This window comes from Heterocephalus glaber, unplaced genomic scaffold (genome assembly GCF_053883595.1).
Source record: "Heterocephalus glaber isolate CG9 unplaced genomic scaffold, H.glaber_assembly_v1.0 deba00000331, whole genome shotgun sequence".
Taxonomy (NCBI): Eukaryota; Metazoa; Chordata; class Mammalia; order Rodentia; family Bathyergidae; genus Heterocephalus; species Heterocephalus glaber.
Window position 1 is genome coordinate 49636882 of NW_028258142.1, and position 16916 is coordinate 49653797.

Consider the following 16916-nt stretch of genomic DNA (forward strand, 5'->3'; position numbering starts at 1 on the left):
AACAGGAAGACTAGTGCAGCTAGACAGCAGTGGGTGAGGGGAAGTGGACTGAGAAACAGAGCCAGGAAGGTAGCACATTGAGTAGGTGATGGTTAGCACACATTTTCTGTAAAGCACCACACAATGAATATTTTACGCTTTCCAGACCATGTGGTTTCTGCTGTAACCAGTCAAACAGGCCCTTGCAACAAGAAAGCAGCCATAGAAAATGGGAACATGAGAGGCAGAGCTATGTTCCAGTAGAACTTTAAATATGGATGCTACAATTTGAATTTCATGTCGTTAACTATTACTATTCTTCTTTTGATTTTCTCCAACCATTTGGAAATATAAAGTGTTAGCTCATGGGCCATATAAAAACATGGTGGGCTGGATTTAGGACCATGGTTTGCTCATCCTTTATAGTGTCTTGTAGAACATTGTAAAGAATTGTTGCTATTATTGTTGGTTTTATTATGATATATTTTAACTTACCATAATTATGATATAGAATGAAAATTCTCGATGGACAAGAGACAAACTAGATTTAATCAACATTCTTGAAGATAACTCTATCTGAGAAAAGAATTTGTTATGTCATGTTTTCTTATAGGCAAACTATCCTTTAGGAACTCAGTAAATCTCTTTTAACATCTTTGTCTTAAATAAATGTCAGTGATTTATTAGATGTAGTAATTAATTCTGATTCTAAATATTTTAACAATATGGGCAGAATTCAACTCCTTAAACAAAAAGCTAAATTATAAAAATACACATATAATCACTTCAGATTTTAAAATCTAAGCTAAACTATATCCTGCTAATTTAGAAAGGCCAAGATAATTCGTGGGAAACCATGCTTAGTAGCTTAGTAGCTTTTTCTCCTGTAGTCCTTAGGATATAAGAAATAAAGGACAATTATTTTATTCTGTGCATGCTAACATAAGTTTTTTTTCCCCTAAACTCAGCTGTCCTGCTAACTTTAGTATGTGGAGTTGTTAGTGCCAGAAAAGGAAAAAAATTTCCTGAAGATTTAGCACAGCAAAACTTAATTATATCAAATACAGAAGCACCTGGAGATGACAGAGTGGTAAGTAACTTTTTTTGGTAACTATTTCTATTGCCTATGACTTTTTAAAACACATGCTTCTGAAGTTATTTAAAAATTCTGGATTAATTTATAGTTTGGTTAGGTCACATTTTGTAAGCATAAATACTTGACATGCCAATATTTAGATTTTTTTAAAAGCAGCTTTTATTAAGCTACTTAAACCAAATGGCTAGTTTTAATTATAGTTTTTCCACTCTTTAAAATTATGACTTAAAACTTGTTTTTCACCTTGCAAGTTTATTGTAATAATAATTTTTGGCTGCTCTCTACAATGTATGTTTCCAGATATTATTTGTTTATCTAACTCTTTGGCCATTTGTAATAGGGAAAACAAAGCTTTCAAGACAACTACAAAAATAGCAAAAATATGTATGTAACAAAAGGGTGAGAGTTTGGAAGATTACTGCCACTCTCTTTGCTTATGGCTCTATGCTTGTTGTTTGTGGGGAAAATACAAGGCATGTCTCTCTTCAAAAATATTTCAATTTCTTTATGGGAAATAGAATTTATTTTTGTGGAAAAGATAAATAGTAATATGACAGTAAACCCATATAATATGCACTATCAAAGTTTAAAGATATTTATAAAATAAAAGCATACTCACAAGGTTTGGATCACCTGGGAAGACTTACAGCTAATTCTGTAAGAAAAAGAGAGAGGTCTATAAGTTCCTGTATAACTTACAAAATGAGAAGGGTCTGAAAGTGAAGAGTTGGTGACAATAGCTAAAGTGGAGGAAAGCAGCCTAAAGAAAAAAAGAGATGATGACAAAGTTTAGGGACCATTCAGCAAATAGTGAGTAAGTTGCTTTGGAATGGAAGACATTGGATCGAGTAGAGGCTTTGAACATAAGTCAGGTGTTGGGAGAGAGGATATATGAGAGAATGGGGGAGAAGACCCCCTCATACCCAAATCAGGAGGGCCTAGGATATACTCCCTGGGCACAGGAGGGTCAGTGATGGTTCTCCATGTGGCATCGTGCCAGCTTCTCACATGATGCTTAGCCAGAAGAGGGTCAGTGAGAATAGGAGGGGATTAGGAATGGGGAAGGCAAAGCCCTAGCATCTTCCAGTAGCTTCAGCATGAGATAACCCTTCATGATGGTAAGTGGAATATACAAACAGGGATGAATAATAAATATTTTAAAAGGTATAAATGACAAGGTTGTGGACAGAATTTGAGGAATGAAGGAAAAAGTATGGTCAAAGTAGCTGTGACCAGGGGCAAGGATGACTCATCTGTCCTTTTGCTTATCTCAAAGTGAAGATGATTTTATCATTCACTGTTTATCTCTTCTGACTCTTTCCTACCCTCACCCAAAATGATAGCCACCTGTGCTTGTTATGTCATCATGTGGAATGCTATGATTATCTCTATAATCAGAAAATCAGTTAGTCCCTTGACATCCCTTAACCAACATGAAGTTCTTACTTTATATCTGAAAATGAAGTTAATGATCTTTACGTAATATTTGTTCTTTGCCATTTGAAGCTAGAGCCGGGGCTGTTTATTGGTCACTTCAGCGTATTTACTTGTTTTGTGCTATAAATGCTTCAAAAGGGGCTTGGAAATATTAATTTATACCAGAAAATACCTTTAGGTAAATTTTTACAAACTGTGACAAAGTTCTGCCTAACCTACTTTTTTGTGTGTGTGTACCGGGGATCGAACTCAGGACCTTGTGCTTTCAAGGCAGGTGCAGTGCCACTGAGCTAAATCCCCAGCCCCTAAACTATGACAAAATTCACAGCGAATATGTAAAGTTACTTAAGTACAAGGAGGAAAGGTGATGATTATCATTTTTGATCAGAGTTTAGTTGAAGGCATTCAAATGAGATTGGGAGTTGGGTAAAAAATTAGGCCTGGAAAACCACATCTGGGAAACTGCTGACCTGGTTAGGACGTAGTTGATACCCTGTGAAAATCTGGGGAATGCAGCTAACATGGTGGGCTCAGAATCATCAATTTTAGTTTACTTTTAGTTCCCTTTTTATTAGTTTAGAAATACATCTCTGAATGTATACGTATGATGATAAAATAATGCCATCAAGGAGATTCAATAATCAAGAATGTGATTTTTTTTTTTGTAGTAGAATTTTATTGGACCAGCAACCTAAGTAAATATAGGGTAGCACTGCCACCAAATGGCTACTTTTCAGTTTTTTTTTTTTTTTTCTGATTTTTTTTTTTCCCTTAAGTAATGAACTAGTATGTGTGACTTTGCAGATAGATTTGGGAATTGGTAAATCATCTGAACTTGAAAATCTTCCAGTTCAAAACTCTTCTAACTCTTCAGTAGGAGAAAAATTAAATTGATGAAAAGACAGCAGAACGGACTTCTGATTATAAGGGAGGTTCTTGTGATGAAGTAGTGCAGGAGTTTATTCTTAGAACAGGCCTACTGAGGTTATGGCTATAACTAAACTTTTACCTATAGCCTGGAGGGTTGGAGTGAACTTCCGGTGTTGAGTTAAGGTTGAACTAACCCCTTCTCGTTTTAAAGGATTTCCTTGACTCTCTCCCCCTCTAGTTCCCTCTGTGCATTTCTTTTTCTTTAAAACTGAACATTTGGGAAGGAAAGTCTATACTTGATTTTTCTGTAACATTATTTCCTGTTCACTCACCACATCTTGGAAATTGCCTTTGACAAGATCAGCAGAGAATGCTTTTTACTGGAATTCAATGGGCACTTACTATATTTGAACCAGTTCTTACCGTACTCTGATTCTTCTTTCCCCTCCATAGGCCACTCTGTCTGCCAGTCTTCTGTGCATGGCCTCTTAATTCCTGCTGTTATCTCAGTGACTGCTCCTGATCAGTCTTGTCACCGTTGTATTTCTTTTATCTATCCCTTAAAACATCAATCTTTTTCTATCCTTAGCTCTTTTTTCTTTTGGCCTGCAATTTTCTCTGGATAGCTCATCTATTCCTGGGGCTTTAACCACCACCTATTTGTTAGTGATGCCCGATTGTGCCTCCAGCTCTGATCTCTCACCTGAGCTCCAGGTGCATATACTCAGCTAGGATGTCACACATGTGTCTCAAGTCCCTCACTCCAAAGTTAAATTGCTCATCCTCGTCTTGCCCAAAAGCACATTTTCCTTTCTTATTTTACTAAATTGTGCTATTTATCTAGCTGTGCAAGTAGAACACAGAGGGATAATCTCGATTCTTCACTTTGCTACCAGTACACTCTCCATGGAGTCCACTCACTTTCAGTCCCTGTTGCTTCTAGCCAGGCTCATTATTCACCAGAACAATTCAATGATCCCATCTGATCTCTATTATATTAATTTGTTTCCATTTAGTTTATTTTCCACATTAGGGCCTAGAATGAGATTTTTGAAGAATATGGTTCTCTCCATAAGTTAAAAGTCATTGAATATCCATAACCTTTAGGATAAAATATATACATCTAAAATATATGTATAAAATATATGTACATGTGTATATATGTACAATATGTGTATAAAATACATACATGTAAAGAATATGTATATATTTTGTCCTCTCACCAACTATAACCTCTCCAGCTTTCTCTTCCTTTCTCTCCTTTTCACTTTTCTCTTTCTTCCCTTTACCCTCCCTCCTCCCTCCCTCGCCCTCTCTTTTCCTTCTCTCTCTCCCCCTCTGTACGCAGCTCTGTGTAGTACCATTCTCAACTCAGTGAAATCCAGGAGTCTTGACACAACCCTTTGCACACCGACCCTCCTGCATGCACTCCGACTGCTTTTCGGTCCCTCAGCTCAGAGCTTTCCAGTCCACTCCACTCGTCCTTGCTGGGTTTGAATTTTACTGCTCTACCACTGTGCTCCTCTAGCATTCGGTGTTCACCCGCATAGAAGAACAATTACATTTGTAAAAGAATCCTGTTTCCCTGCTTCCCTGGAATGAGAGCTTCTTAGAGCCATCTTTGCATCCCTGTGGATTCGCATCTGGATACGTAATTACAAGCTGAATATTGTCTGTTGAATGAATGAGGGAATGAGTGAAAGGTTGAATAAATGATCTCTCTTTCTTGCCTTCTTGGGGCTTTACCTGAAATCCATTTCCTCCCCACATGAATAGTTTGTTGTTGTATTGTGTTGCAGTGTTCTGCCAATGGATTCACAACCCAGACTGCCAACAACTGTAGCCAACGCTTTTGTGGCACAATGGGATCGGGAATCAGAAATGGTGGGCAAGAGACCATAGAACTGGTGAAGGGAGGACAGCAGACCTTGGACTCCTGCCGGGGTGCTGGGCACCACCACACCGTGGACCCCTGCAGGGGAGGACACGTGGAGATGGACAACTGTCGCTACACCTACTCCGAGTGGCACAATTTCACCCAGCCCCGACTCGGTGAAGTGAGTTTCTCTAGATGTTTTAACTCTACTGAAGAGTAAAAGGAAATTGAAATTAATGTATAATTTCAGAGGCTATTTTCCTATATTGTTACATTTTTTTCCTGCTATTTTTTGTTATTTTATTTTATACATTATTTAAGTTAAAATAATTTAATGTCCTTTGTCATATTTCTTTAGTGTCTAGAGCCCTGTAAAATTACAGGTTTCCAATATCCATCATTGTAGTTTTATTTTTAGGTGTGCATTTACCTCATGAAGTCTTTCTATATAGAAAAATGTAAAAAAAAAACTAGTTTATTCCTATCATAAATTTCTCAAATCAAATCTGTTTTTCCCTGTGAAAATAAAAACATCTCTGTGCAATTTTAGGATAAAGATTAACATGATTTATGTGAAATATTTATTTTTTGTTGGTTTGTTTATTCAAATTGACAAATTATAATTGTGTATATTTACTCACATGAGGAATAATTAGTGATGTTATAGTATACGGGTATAAAGTAGAATTATTAACTCATCTTCAAAACTTTAAGGGTGGAACATTTGAAATTTACTCAGAAATTTTGGAATATACAAAAACTACTATTTAAAGTCATCATTACATAAAATATTTTTAACATTGAAAGCACCATGCAAATGTAAAGTTTTATCTAGAGGAAAGCAAGAATATGAAAGAAATGAAGAATTAAATAAGGGATTCTAGGTCCATACCAAAATTCCTTAGGAAGATTCTCAAAAACGCTTATGTCTGGGCTTCACCTTGAAATAATTTAATTAATTGATTTTGGTTTTTTTCTAAAAATTCTCAGGTGATTCAAATGTGTAGTTAGGATAAAAAGTTACCTGACTGAATATTCTTGCTGGTAAAGTTTTCACTTCTTTAGCAGAGATTGTAGCAAATACTGGGCCAGAAAACCTTAATCCTTGGATGGATGGCCAACGGGCAGTATTCTGTGATAGGGCTATAGATTATTATATAGCAGGTCCATAGCATTTTCTTTGGTCACCTTCAAGTGTTAATCCTTTTTCTGTTTTTAGACAGCATTCGTGTAAGGTCAGGCTGCAAAGGAGTAAAGCTTAAGACACATTATTAGTATTCTTCACTGGGAGTGGTGTCTGGCAAGGGCCTAGTGATGAGATGAGGAAAGACTATTGATAACATTAGTGAACTGAGTCCTGGCTTGGAGGAATGGGCACACAAAGGAGGAAAAGGAGGAGACACAGAAGCCTGACAAGTTGGCAGATATGATAGTGACAGATAGCGAAGAAGGTAGATATACTGAATGCTGGGCTCTTCATTACAGAAACTCAGTTTTTGCAACGTGGGTTATTTTGAATACTTTTTACTTTCAATGATTCATTTTTTCATGCATGTATCTATTTTTCCTTGTTTCGGCTGTCTTGTAAACTCAATTCTGAAGCCAATACAGTGATTATTACCCACCTTATAATTGCATATAATAATGGTTTTAGTTATTTTTCATGCATTATTGTTTCATCCTTAATTTCTAAAGTAAAATAACACTGTGAGATGGTTACTGTTGGTATTCTCAGTTTAGATTTGAGGAGAATGAGACGTAAAGATCCTTAGTAACTTGCCCAGATTCATAGATCCAGTTGCTAGAGCCAGAACTTTGGCTCAAAACTAGGGCAGTTTGACACCCAAGCTCAAATATCAACTGCTGTGCAGTGAAACAGCTCAACTTCTGGCTATAAAATTGAAAGACAAATATTTCATAACTTAAACACATATCATTTGCATACATAAGATTTTATTTGTATAGATTGTTAGAAGTTTAACATAGAGTGACTTTATGATATGGTTGTGATATAGACCAATCATGTGCATTTTCTGTGTATAGGAATCCATTAGAGGACACACTGGTTAAAATTAAACATAAAAGGTAAATAAAAATAAATTTTATGTTCATATGTTGAAGTTGTGTAAAACAATAATACAATCCTTTTTGTAAAATGACTTTACAGAAGTTGCATGTGTGTAACCAGAACGAAGAACAGGTGCCGTCACAAGACTATGTGCTCACATACAGCTATGAAGGAAGGGGGTCTCCAGCCGGCTCTGTAGGCTGCTGCAGTGAAAAACAGGAAGAAGATGGACTTGACTTTTTAAATAATTTGGAACCCAAATTTCTTACATTAGCAGAAACATGCACAAAGAGATAATGTCACAGCTGCTACAGTTAGACACGTCCTTGCCAGTCGTTCTGGAGGTTTCCTCCAAAACTGATATTGTGAAATTCAATTACACCTTGTATACAGATGGTCCCTGACTTAAGATGGGTTGACTAATGACACTTTGTTTTTACTGTAGTGTGAAAAGGATACACATGCAGGAGAAACTAATTTGAATCTTGAGTTTGGGTCTTTTCCTGGGCTAGTGATGTGCTGTGTAATATTCTCTTGCAAAGCTACTGGAGCTACATCTCCCAGTCAGCCATGGGGTCATGAGGGGAAACAATTTATACCCTACAGTGTACTATATGGCTAAGCTATGATGTTCAGTAGGTTAATTTTATTAAGTCTGTTTTCAGTTTATCAGCATTTTAAATTTATGAGTGTTTTCATGGGACATAACCCCATTATAAGTAGAGGAGCATCTGTATACAGAATAAATTTTTCTAAATTTGTAATCATGCCATTTGCCAATTTGTGTATTAAATTTTTTTGCTTATCTTTTACAGTAAGTCAAAATATTAAAATAGACAAGTAGCAAATTCCATCCCATAGTACTAGAATTAGGGTCCAAAAAGGATCTGCTCTCCTTTACAGATATTTTTCTTATATGTTGGGTAAATACCAGTCCAAAAATAGCTTAGCCATGGTAATAGCTCACTATGATACACACACTTCAAGTGCCAGTTATAAAACAGATAAAAAATATTAAGTACCACTATTTGAAGACAGTTTTAGGAAAGAAAATATTTGAGACTAAAGTAAATAAAAAATTTTGCCGTTCTGAAGAATTGATACCAGCCCTAGACCCAACCCCACTATCAAATTCTTCATTTGACTTTGAAAGCAAAATTTCTATAGGAACAGTATTGGAATTGAATGTATATGTTACCTTATTGTATAATTGTAAAATTACTCTACTAGTGTATAAAATTATTAATCAGTAGCATTGGAAATGAAATGAAAACAAAGAGGAAAATGGCATAATTTAAAATGAGCCTGGGTGTGGTTTATCCTATAGTAGAAATCCAGGGTTTAGGAAAGACAAAGCTTCCTGTGCCTAGTTCTCATGTACTGCATCATAACTGAACTCATCAGGAAGTAGTCTGTGTCCCTGGGAAACAATTTACACTTTTCTGTTGTAAGTGGGAAAGAAATAGGAAACCAGATGAAGCAGTAGATTTGCTTTGCAGTCTATTTAAGGATTTTTAGGTCCACAAATTAGAAGCAAACTGGGGGAATACACATTACAGATAGGACTCCTTGCTTCCTGAGGGCAAAGTTCCAGAAATGAGGTGTTTTCCTTGGGAGCTAATAGTAAAAACTTAAAAAAAAACTTACATCTGTTGAAATTAAATCCTCTATTTCCATTTTTTTTCTCTCTCCTATATATAACATGTTTTTAAAATTTAGAGCCAAATAACCATGGCATCTCAGTCAGTATACAGGCTACACGGGGCAGGGAGGTGAACTGTACTGAAACTTTTGAGTATGGAGTGACTGTCCTTAGGCTGAAGTCCACAGATTGACCCTGCTCACATTGTGTTGTAATCAGAAGCTGGCAACTGCAGGTCTTTTCTCTACTCACTGCCCTGTTGGAAAGCCAGTCTTGTTGGCCTCCTCCTTTCATCTCCTTGTCAGCATTGTCACAAGAACCCCAGCAGTGATTCACTTAGGTGCCAAATATGCCAGATGTTCTAAAGTCCTGCAATGTGAATTAATTCTTGTCAGTTTGCCTTGTTATGTGGAATTTTAAAGTTAAGAGAAGTAATAGGAATTTAAAATGCATGAAAGAACATGAGGAGAGGACAAGCCTAAGAGATTAGATCATCATTTTGGAAGAGGGCAAGCTCACCTGGGGTATTGGGACAGTCAAGGAGTGACATGAAGACTCAGGTGTTAAAGGGCAAGGAGAGAAGCCCATGAGGGAAGTGGGTGGTGGCGAGGACAATGTTGCCCCTGCTTCATATTTTGTAGGCCTGGCCCTTCCTTGGCCTTCCTTTCTTAAGGCAGTGCAGATGTCCCTGGATTTGGGGGAGCACCACCCAACCCCTGCCCTCTGCCTCTCCTTATTTGGAATGTGGAATCAGGGAAAGGGCTGGCTGCATGAAGAGTCTAAGGCACTCAGGATGGGCCTGAACTGGTCATACAGCGAAACAAAGCATTCATGAGGAAAGCTTCACTCCTTCTGTAGCCCTTCAGGCACTAAGAAAGTCTTCAATTAAATGTGTATGTAAAATTCTGACCGGATTCTACATTTTCTGTTTTTTCCTTTTTCCTAAAATCTAGGGATTTTTTTCAGACTTCTACACTTAAAAGTGATTTTCTTTTGAAATTCTTCTAATTTTCAAGTAATAATTTTAACATGTAGTATTGTTTGTTCCTCATATGTATAAGGTGAAAATTATGTAATTTTAGTGTGTAAGAACATGTCTTTTTAAAGCTTTCAATTTTTTATTCCCGTGAATGGTCTTGGGGTTTTATAGCTAAATGTACAGGTTTTTTTTCTTACATTTATAAAGAAGGAGTTAAGTGTCTAAAATGTAGTAGAATTTGTTTTTCAGTGTTTTACACAGAGCTTTGATTTGCCATTGAAGAAGTTTCTTTGAAGATTAAAATAAGCAAAAAAATTTGTGTGCAAAGTAATGCACATATAGAATATAATAAAACAATGTTAACTTGGTTTCTTGTCTTTCTTGTGCTTAGAGATTAAATGACCTAAAATGATCATATTGCACAATTGTGCTTTAAGCTAGCATGAAAATAGAAATCCTCATGAGTCTTTGTTCTGTTAGTGGGGAATATTTTAGAGAATGGGTCATTATCAAATTGTCAACACCATTAACATGTACCATTGGGGAGAGATTGTTATTTTGACTTACAGCTTTACAAATGAGTATCAGTTTGTGTGTGCATTTATATTGGATTGTAATTTGGTGTGAAAAATTACAAGGTGGTTGTGAATTCAGAATGTTCCAGAATTAGTACACTAATACAGGGATTTTATTTGAGGAGTAGTTTAGTCAAGGGAAATGTTATGAGTATAAAAAACAAGAAACAAAAAATAAGCAATAATCCAATGTTGGTTCTGCCACTTATATGACAGATAATATCTACGTTTTAATCATCAGATGATCCAATCAAATAAGGTGGTATGTGCTTCACAGTTCATCTTTCCCCCGTGTGTGCATGTGCTCCTTCCCAAAGGTAAAGTTCTCTATTAAAAAATTTATTAGTTCTATCAAATGCCTTAAATTCTAATATGAATTGAACCAAAATTTCAATTACAGGGACTTTTATTATGACCATTATTTTTGTGTGTATTTGGCTTCAAAAACGTTCAGTGGAATTTTGTCTTTAGCAGCAAAACATAAATAGATTCCAAGCATCCAGTAGTATTGATCTGGTTAACTCTGAGGTCATAAAAGTAGAGAACAGACCCCAGAGCCAGAATAATGGATGTAAATCCTGGCTCTGCAACTCACTAGCTGGGTGATCTTAGAAAGGCTGAATATCACCTGTCTTAGTTTTCTCATCTTTAAAATCAGAATAACCACATCAATTTCATGGGGTTGTTGAGATAATTAAATTAGTTAACATATTTAAAGCACATAAAAGCTTGCATGCATCTAGTAAAAAATAATATTGCAATAGGTATTCACTTAGTAAAATTATGAAATTGGTATTCTGCAAAACAACATCTAGTCTCTTTTTAGGGTAAAAATATTTGTCCTTATTTAGGACAAAAAGACCTGAAAAGATTCTTTCCAGGCAATGGAATCATAGCTGATTTATGTTTTCTGTGTTCAATCTCTATAATGAACATTAATATATTAAATTTTTAAAAAATGTATTAAATTTTTTAAAGAAAGATGATGAGCACCCTAAACTGCTTCTTTTCAGTTCTCTACTATTCAGAGTTAGAGTTGGTTGTATGAATGGAAAACTTCAGTGGTGTCCATAGTAAATTCACACATCTTACTCTTCCAACAACTTACTGTGCTTCCACTGACTTTGAACTTCAGAACTTTTGTTTTCCCTTTGCTTTTTATCTAAATTGTGGTGAGATTCATGAAACACAAATTTCACCATTTTAGCCATTTCTAAGTGTACAATTGTTGAGTTTAGTACATTGAGAATGTTGTGCAACTATCTCACTATCTAGTTGCAAAACTTTTTATTACTGCAGAGAAACACATTCTAAGCAGTCGCTCTTTATTTCCCTTGGCCCTGGCCACTGCTGATCTATTTTCTATTTCTATGGTTGTGTCCATTCTGTACATTTCATATAAATGTACAGAATGGACATTTATTGTCCATTCAATGTATCCTGTGTCTAGCTTCTTTCACTAATATTAAAAACATGTGCACTCCCTTCAATTCAGAAAAAAATCCTGTAATATCTGAAAAGTTTCATTCAGAATTTTTTCAAAATCTATCATTCTTTTATCAAATTATAAATTATGGGGTTTTTTGCAAAAATAAAATTAAAAAAATAAAGAATAGAACTGGTAATAAGAATAGCAGTAGCTGCTGCTATTTGTTATTTGTACAAACATTATCTTGATGAGAATTTAGAGTTATAAAAATGGCCATTGTGAATGGTCATAATGAAGACAAATGATATAAATGCAAATGCTATAATTGGTAACGTAATAAAATAATAGAGCAAACATATTTTGTATTACAACTTGTAAACAAAGCTTATTTATTCCTATCAAAATAACTTTAATGTAATAAAAAATAGAAAATAGGGAAAAGTTTAACTTTGCTGTATAAGAATTTGGAAAATCAAAAAGACTGATTTGGGATGGAAAGGATTTTCTGGACAGAAATTTATCAATCTGGCCATAATTCTAACTATATATAGAAAGATAAGCTTTTTGAAAAGGTTAAAACTCAGGTTGCATGTTTTCTTTATCATCTCTGTTCTTCTGATCAAAATAATCCAAATAAATCTGTTGTTCTCTGTCCTACGCACAAGTCAACATGTTGTCTAAAGTAGTCGTCTCTGAAGTCAAACCTTTTTGGCAGACACACATCACCGTACACTGCTGTGCCAGAATACTTCCTGCATACAGCCCTGAGCACTTTAGGGAGTCTTTGTGTAGACTTTGCATATCCATGATTGAAGGGCCCATGCTAAAATAACAGGCCCTATTTGAAAATAAATTCAGCAAAAAAGTAGCAGCCTCATAAATCAGTCTACTGTCAGACTTGCCAGTGTATAACGTGCTGCTTCTTCCAGGTGCGCCTTAGTAAGTTCCAGCAGGCTCAGAAGCACCCCAAACACCATCTGGGGACTGCACAATATTATGCTTTGAGGGAGCAGAGAAGCTGCAGATTCAGTTATGGGTGATGAGTGAGAGGCAGGAGAGTGGGAAAGAAATTATTAGTATAAATAGCTTGCAATATATGAAAAAAATTCTGTAACATTTTTTTTTTCTTTCTGACCGTTTAATCACCTTCCAGCTCCCATCTCATTTAAGCAAAGTTTAGCTGTGTTTATTATTCACATAGAATCGATGCAGAGAGTCCAGGTCTACAGCTCCCAGGCTACCGTCCTGAGAGTGAAGCTGCCTCAGTGGCCACTGTCTATGACAAGCATCAGATAATCCCCTCCCCCAGCACATTCTGCTCCCTCAGAGTAGGTGACCCTTAAACCCAACTTCAGAAAAGTTGGTGTGATGACAAAATCCCAAATGCCTGAGGTATGTCCTCTATCCATTGATACAGAAATTTACTAATGGAAAAAGGCAAATATATTTCTGGAACATACGAGATATGCACAAGAGTTCTTACCTACTCTTCAAACAAAGAAACTGTTAGAAATGAATCTAAGAGGTAAACCAGATTATGTTGATTTTTAGTTTTATTTTTTTGCTCAGGCAAGTTCCATGTGAGTCTTTAAGGTAGGAGGGGCTCTGCATTCTTCCCTCTCCTCTGGCTCCAGTGTGCATGGATCCTCTGCAAATGTCTGGGAGAGACTGGGGGTCATAGCTCTCAGCGACTCACACCTCTGCTACTAGGAGCAAGCAGGAACAAGCTGGCCTCGCCAGAGCCAGGAAGCATGTTGTTGTTACAAACAACTTCAAAAGGTGAAGGAGCTTCAGAAGCCAGTTGGAATAATTCAGAAAAACCTTGTAATCTTCTTCTCTGATCCTCCTTTGCCTCCTGCATACCGACAATAATCATGGGAGGAGAACAAGCTGTGTATACCATGAGCCAGTATTTTCATTGACCCAAACCAATCAATTCAATGTGATTCCAGGGAAACCTGAATATTTTGTTACTGAATACTCACATTATTTGTATTGATTTTATTATTTTCTTTCAAAAATGTCTTAAAGTAAATGTATAGTGTGCAGTATGAATGTATACACATTTATTTCATTAAAAGAAAGGTTTCAGTTTTAACCTTAATGGGCTCACTTTCTGTATAGTTAAAGTACATTACTGGCTACAGAGTTGTGTTTTGACTTTGAAATTCTGGCTCATGGGCCATGCAAGTTTCTTTGACATGATGTGACAGGTTACAAGCTAAAGGGCAATTTGACAGATATTCCTACACTGAATTTCTCCCCCTTTATAAGAATCATCACGGATATGTTAAAGCAGACATAATAATATTTAGTTAGGGAAATGCCAATAAAAAAACTGCCTTAAGGTGCATTAGGGATAGAAAGAGAAAAAACAGAAAAAGTGATGATATGAATTTTATTGGAATCAATCAGGTTTAGTAACATTTTGTTCTGTGATTCTAAGTTGGTAAAGTGGGATATATCCGACCCACAATGACCATATGGGGATCAGAGGCAAATCCGAGTATGTTCCTCAGTCCAAGTCTTAAAATGCCATATTCTCCAAAAAGAAAGCCCCATTCATCCTACTCTCTGGATCCAGAAAAGTCCTATATCAGAAGGGAATATAGGTTATAGGGTAACTTAAGCTGCAACTAATACTGTCAATAACAAATTCAGCTGTAGAAAATATACCTTTATCTTTTCATAGCTTAATTGACACACACATTTAGGCAGGAGGCAAAAATGAAATAAAAATACAATTTTATTAGCCAGAGTCAAGCTTGGATTTCCCTTCACTCTTCTCTTACCAGGTAGTGCCTTGAATTTCAAGTTTACACCTCTTCAGATAATCAGTGAAGTGTTCTTGCTTCTGAGGACATTAGATGCAGGACACCCCCATTACTACTACTACTACTACTATAATTATTACTGTATTTTATTTGCTAATATTTCAAGAAGTTGTAAGTGCCTGAAGTCAAATTTTCTAGGCAATCCAATTAAAAGCATTATGTCTGCCAGTCATGAAAACTAACTCCTTCCTCCAATGTATACATCATCATGCACAGCAATTACACAGTATGCGATGATTATGTTGATGGTTGAGAGTAAGAAAACCTAAGATCCAAAGAGAAGGACAAGAAAACAAAAAAGCAAACCAAAAATCTGCACCTACACAGAAACACAAGAGAAGGTTCAAAGTTGAACGTTGATGTTCTAAATAGGTACAATGATTGTTTGGCCCAGCATAAAAAAATTTAACTCAGTAAATTGGTGAAATCTTAAATTTCTCTATGTTTCAGTTTGTTGTTCAAAACAGGCTCTTCCTAAAATGTTCAAAGGAGAAGGGGAACTGGAGAGGGGGAAGAAGGGAAAGAAAAAAATGAAAAAAGAAGAAAAAAATGGAAACAAAGTTTAGGTAAATAGGGAGGGGTGGAGTGGTTGAAGGGAGGGAAGGGGAATGGGAAGAAATAAGAACCAAGATATATCATGTAAAGGTATTCTCAGTGGTTCCACTGCCTGCCTTGGAAGTGCAAGGTCTGGAGTTCGATCCCTGGTATCAAAAAAAAAAAAAGGTACAAATTCCCAATGATGAATGTGATCATAATGCATACCTAACACATGCCAATAAACTTAAAAAAAAACCAGTTTCTTCCTTCATTCGTTCATTTATTCAGTCATTGGCAATTTTTGATTAATTACCACAATTTTAGTTGCTAAAAGTATAGCAATGAATGAAGGAGCCAAAAGCTGTGTTTTCCTGTGAACAACCTCTCAGGAGGGGCAGGAAGACAGATAATAAATACATATAGAAATACACGTCCAAGACATTGTGCAGCGATAAAAGATATGTACAAAATAAAGCCCAGTGAAGAGTGATGAGGGGAGATTGGAAGAGTGCCCTGAGAAGGCCGTCTGTGATAAGACAGTGGTGCAGATACCTCAGGGAAGAGAGGGAGCATGCCGCAGCAGGGCAGGAAGGAAATATTCTGGGGGAGAAAACAGCTAATACGAAGGCCCTGCAGGAGGATTTTGGTTCTTGTGTACAATGAAACAAATGAAGCTAGACTGGAGGGGAAGAGAGGGAAACTAAGGGGACAGGAGGGGCCCCAGTGGGAAACAAGATCACACACATTCTGTGACTTAATAATAGTTTGGGATCTTATTTTTTATAAAGGTAAGGGGCCATTGGAAGGCTTTGGGAAGATGAGAGACATCAGCTTTCAGTGCCTGCACCACAGGCTAAACAAGTCAGCACACAGACTTTTCTTCTTTTTTGTCTTCTTCTTCATGTCTTTCTCTTTAAATTTGCTTCTCCCACTGAGTTTCTCCTTTCTCTTCATTTCTTTTCCTCCTCTTTTTGTCTTATTTTTGGTGCTTCCTGAGCACTGAAGTTGTGTGCATCTCAGCCCCGCCCCTTGTCAGATCCTCTGATTTGCAAGGCCTAGACCTCCACGTGAGTGACTTTGAAATATCACGGAGCGTTCATAAGATGGCCTGCACCAACAAGCAGGATCTGAGAACCCAAGCTGCCAATTCAACATTTGGCATCTCGTTCCTCTTCAAACAGTAAGACTCTAACTTGTCTTTCAACGTGTCTTTGCAGCCGTGTGCTTGATCTGATTTCTGATCTCATGTTTGCTCTCCGGCAGGCTTGCATTACCTTTGAATGTTTTGTTTCCACCTTTAAGTCAATCCACTCTACTTATAAGGCTTGGAAAACACCCTTCTCCCCCGCCCCCCAATAGAGCCCTTTTTAATCTTTATCACTTCTGGATCCATGTAGAGTCCATAGCTCTATGGTTTTTATTGATTTCTGAACCAACAGTCCCAACATTTCACATGTTAGTATGAAAGGTAAATCTTTATGCTCCAACAGCCAAGCATACAAAACAAGTCTTCTGCATGATTAAGAAGATTACAATGAAGATTTCAAGGAGATTAAAATTGGTGATTTATGGCAGGGAGTGGTAGCCCAGGCCT

At 36.6% G+C, this 16916-nt stretch overlaps 1 protein-coding gene across 3 annotated transcripts in view; it reads left to right on the forward strand.

Annotated features, from left to right (window-relative positions):
* Dsc3 (desmocollin 3) overlaps nucleotides 1–10315 on the forward strand; it is a 46657-nt gene extending 36342 nt beyond the window's left edge. For 2 of the 3 annotated variants that reach the window (XM_021265125.2, XM_087193852.1), the window contains 3 exons: nucleotides 948–1069; nucleotides 5182–5439; nucleotides 7426–10315. In XM_021265125.2, coding sequence (XP_021120784.2) covers nucleotides 948–1069; nucleotides 5182–5439; nucleotides 7426–7623 — 578 coding nt within the window. In that variant the 3' untranslated portion in view covers nucleotides 7624–10315. Of the gene's footprint in view, nucleotides 1–947; nucleotides 1070–5181; nucleotides 5440–7301; nucleotides 7344–7425 lie in introns of all 3 variants that reach the window. The other variant, XM_021265126.2, reaches the window with a different exon arrangement.
* Nucleotides 10316–16916: the final 6601 nt, after the last annotated feature.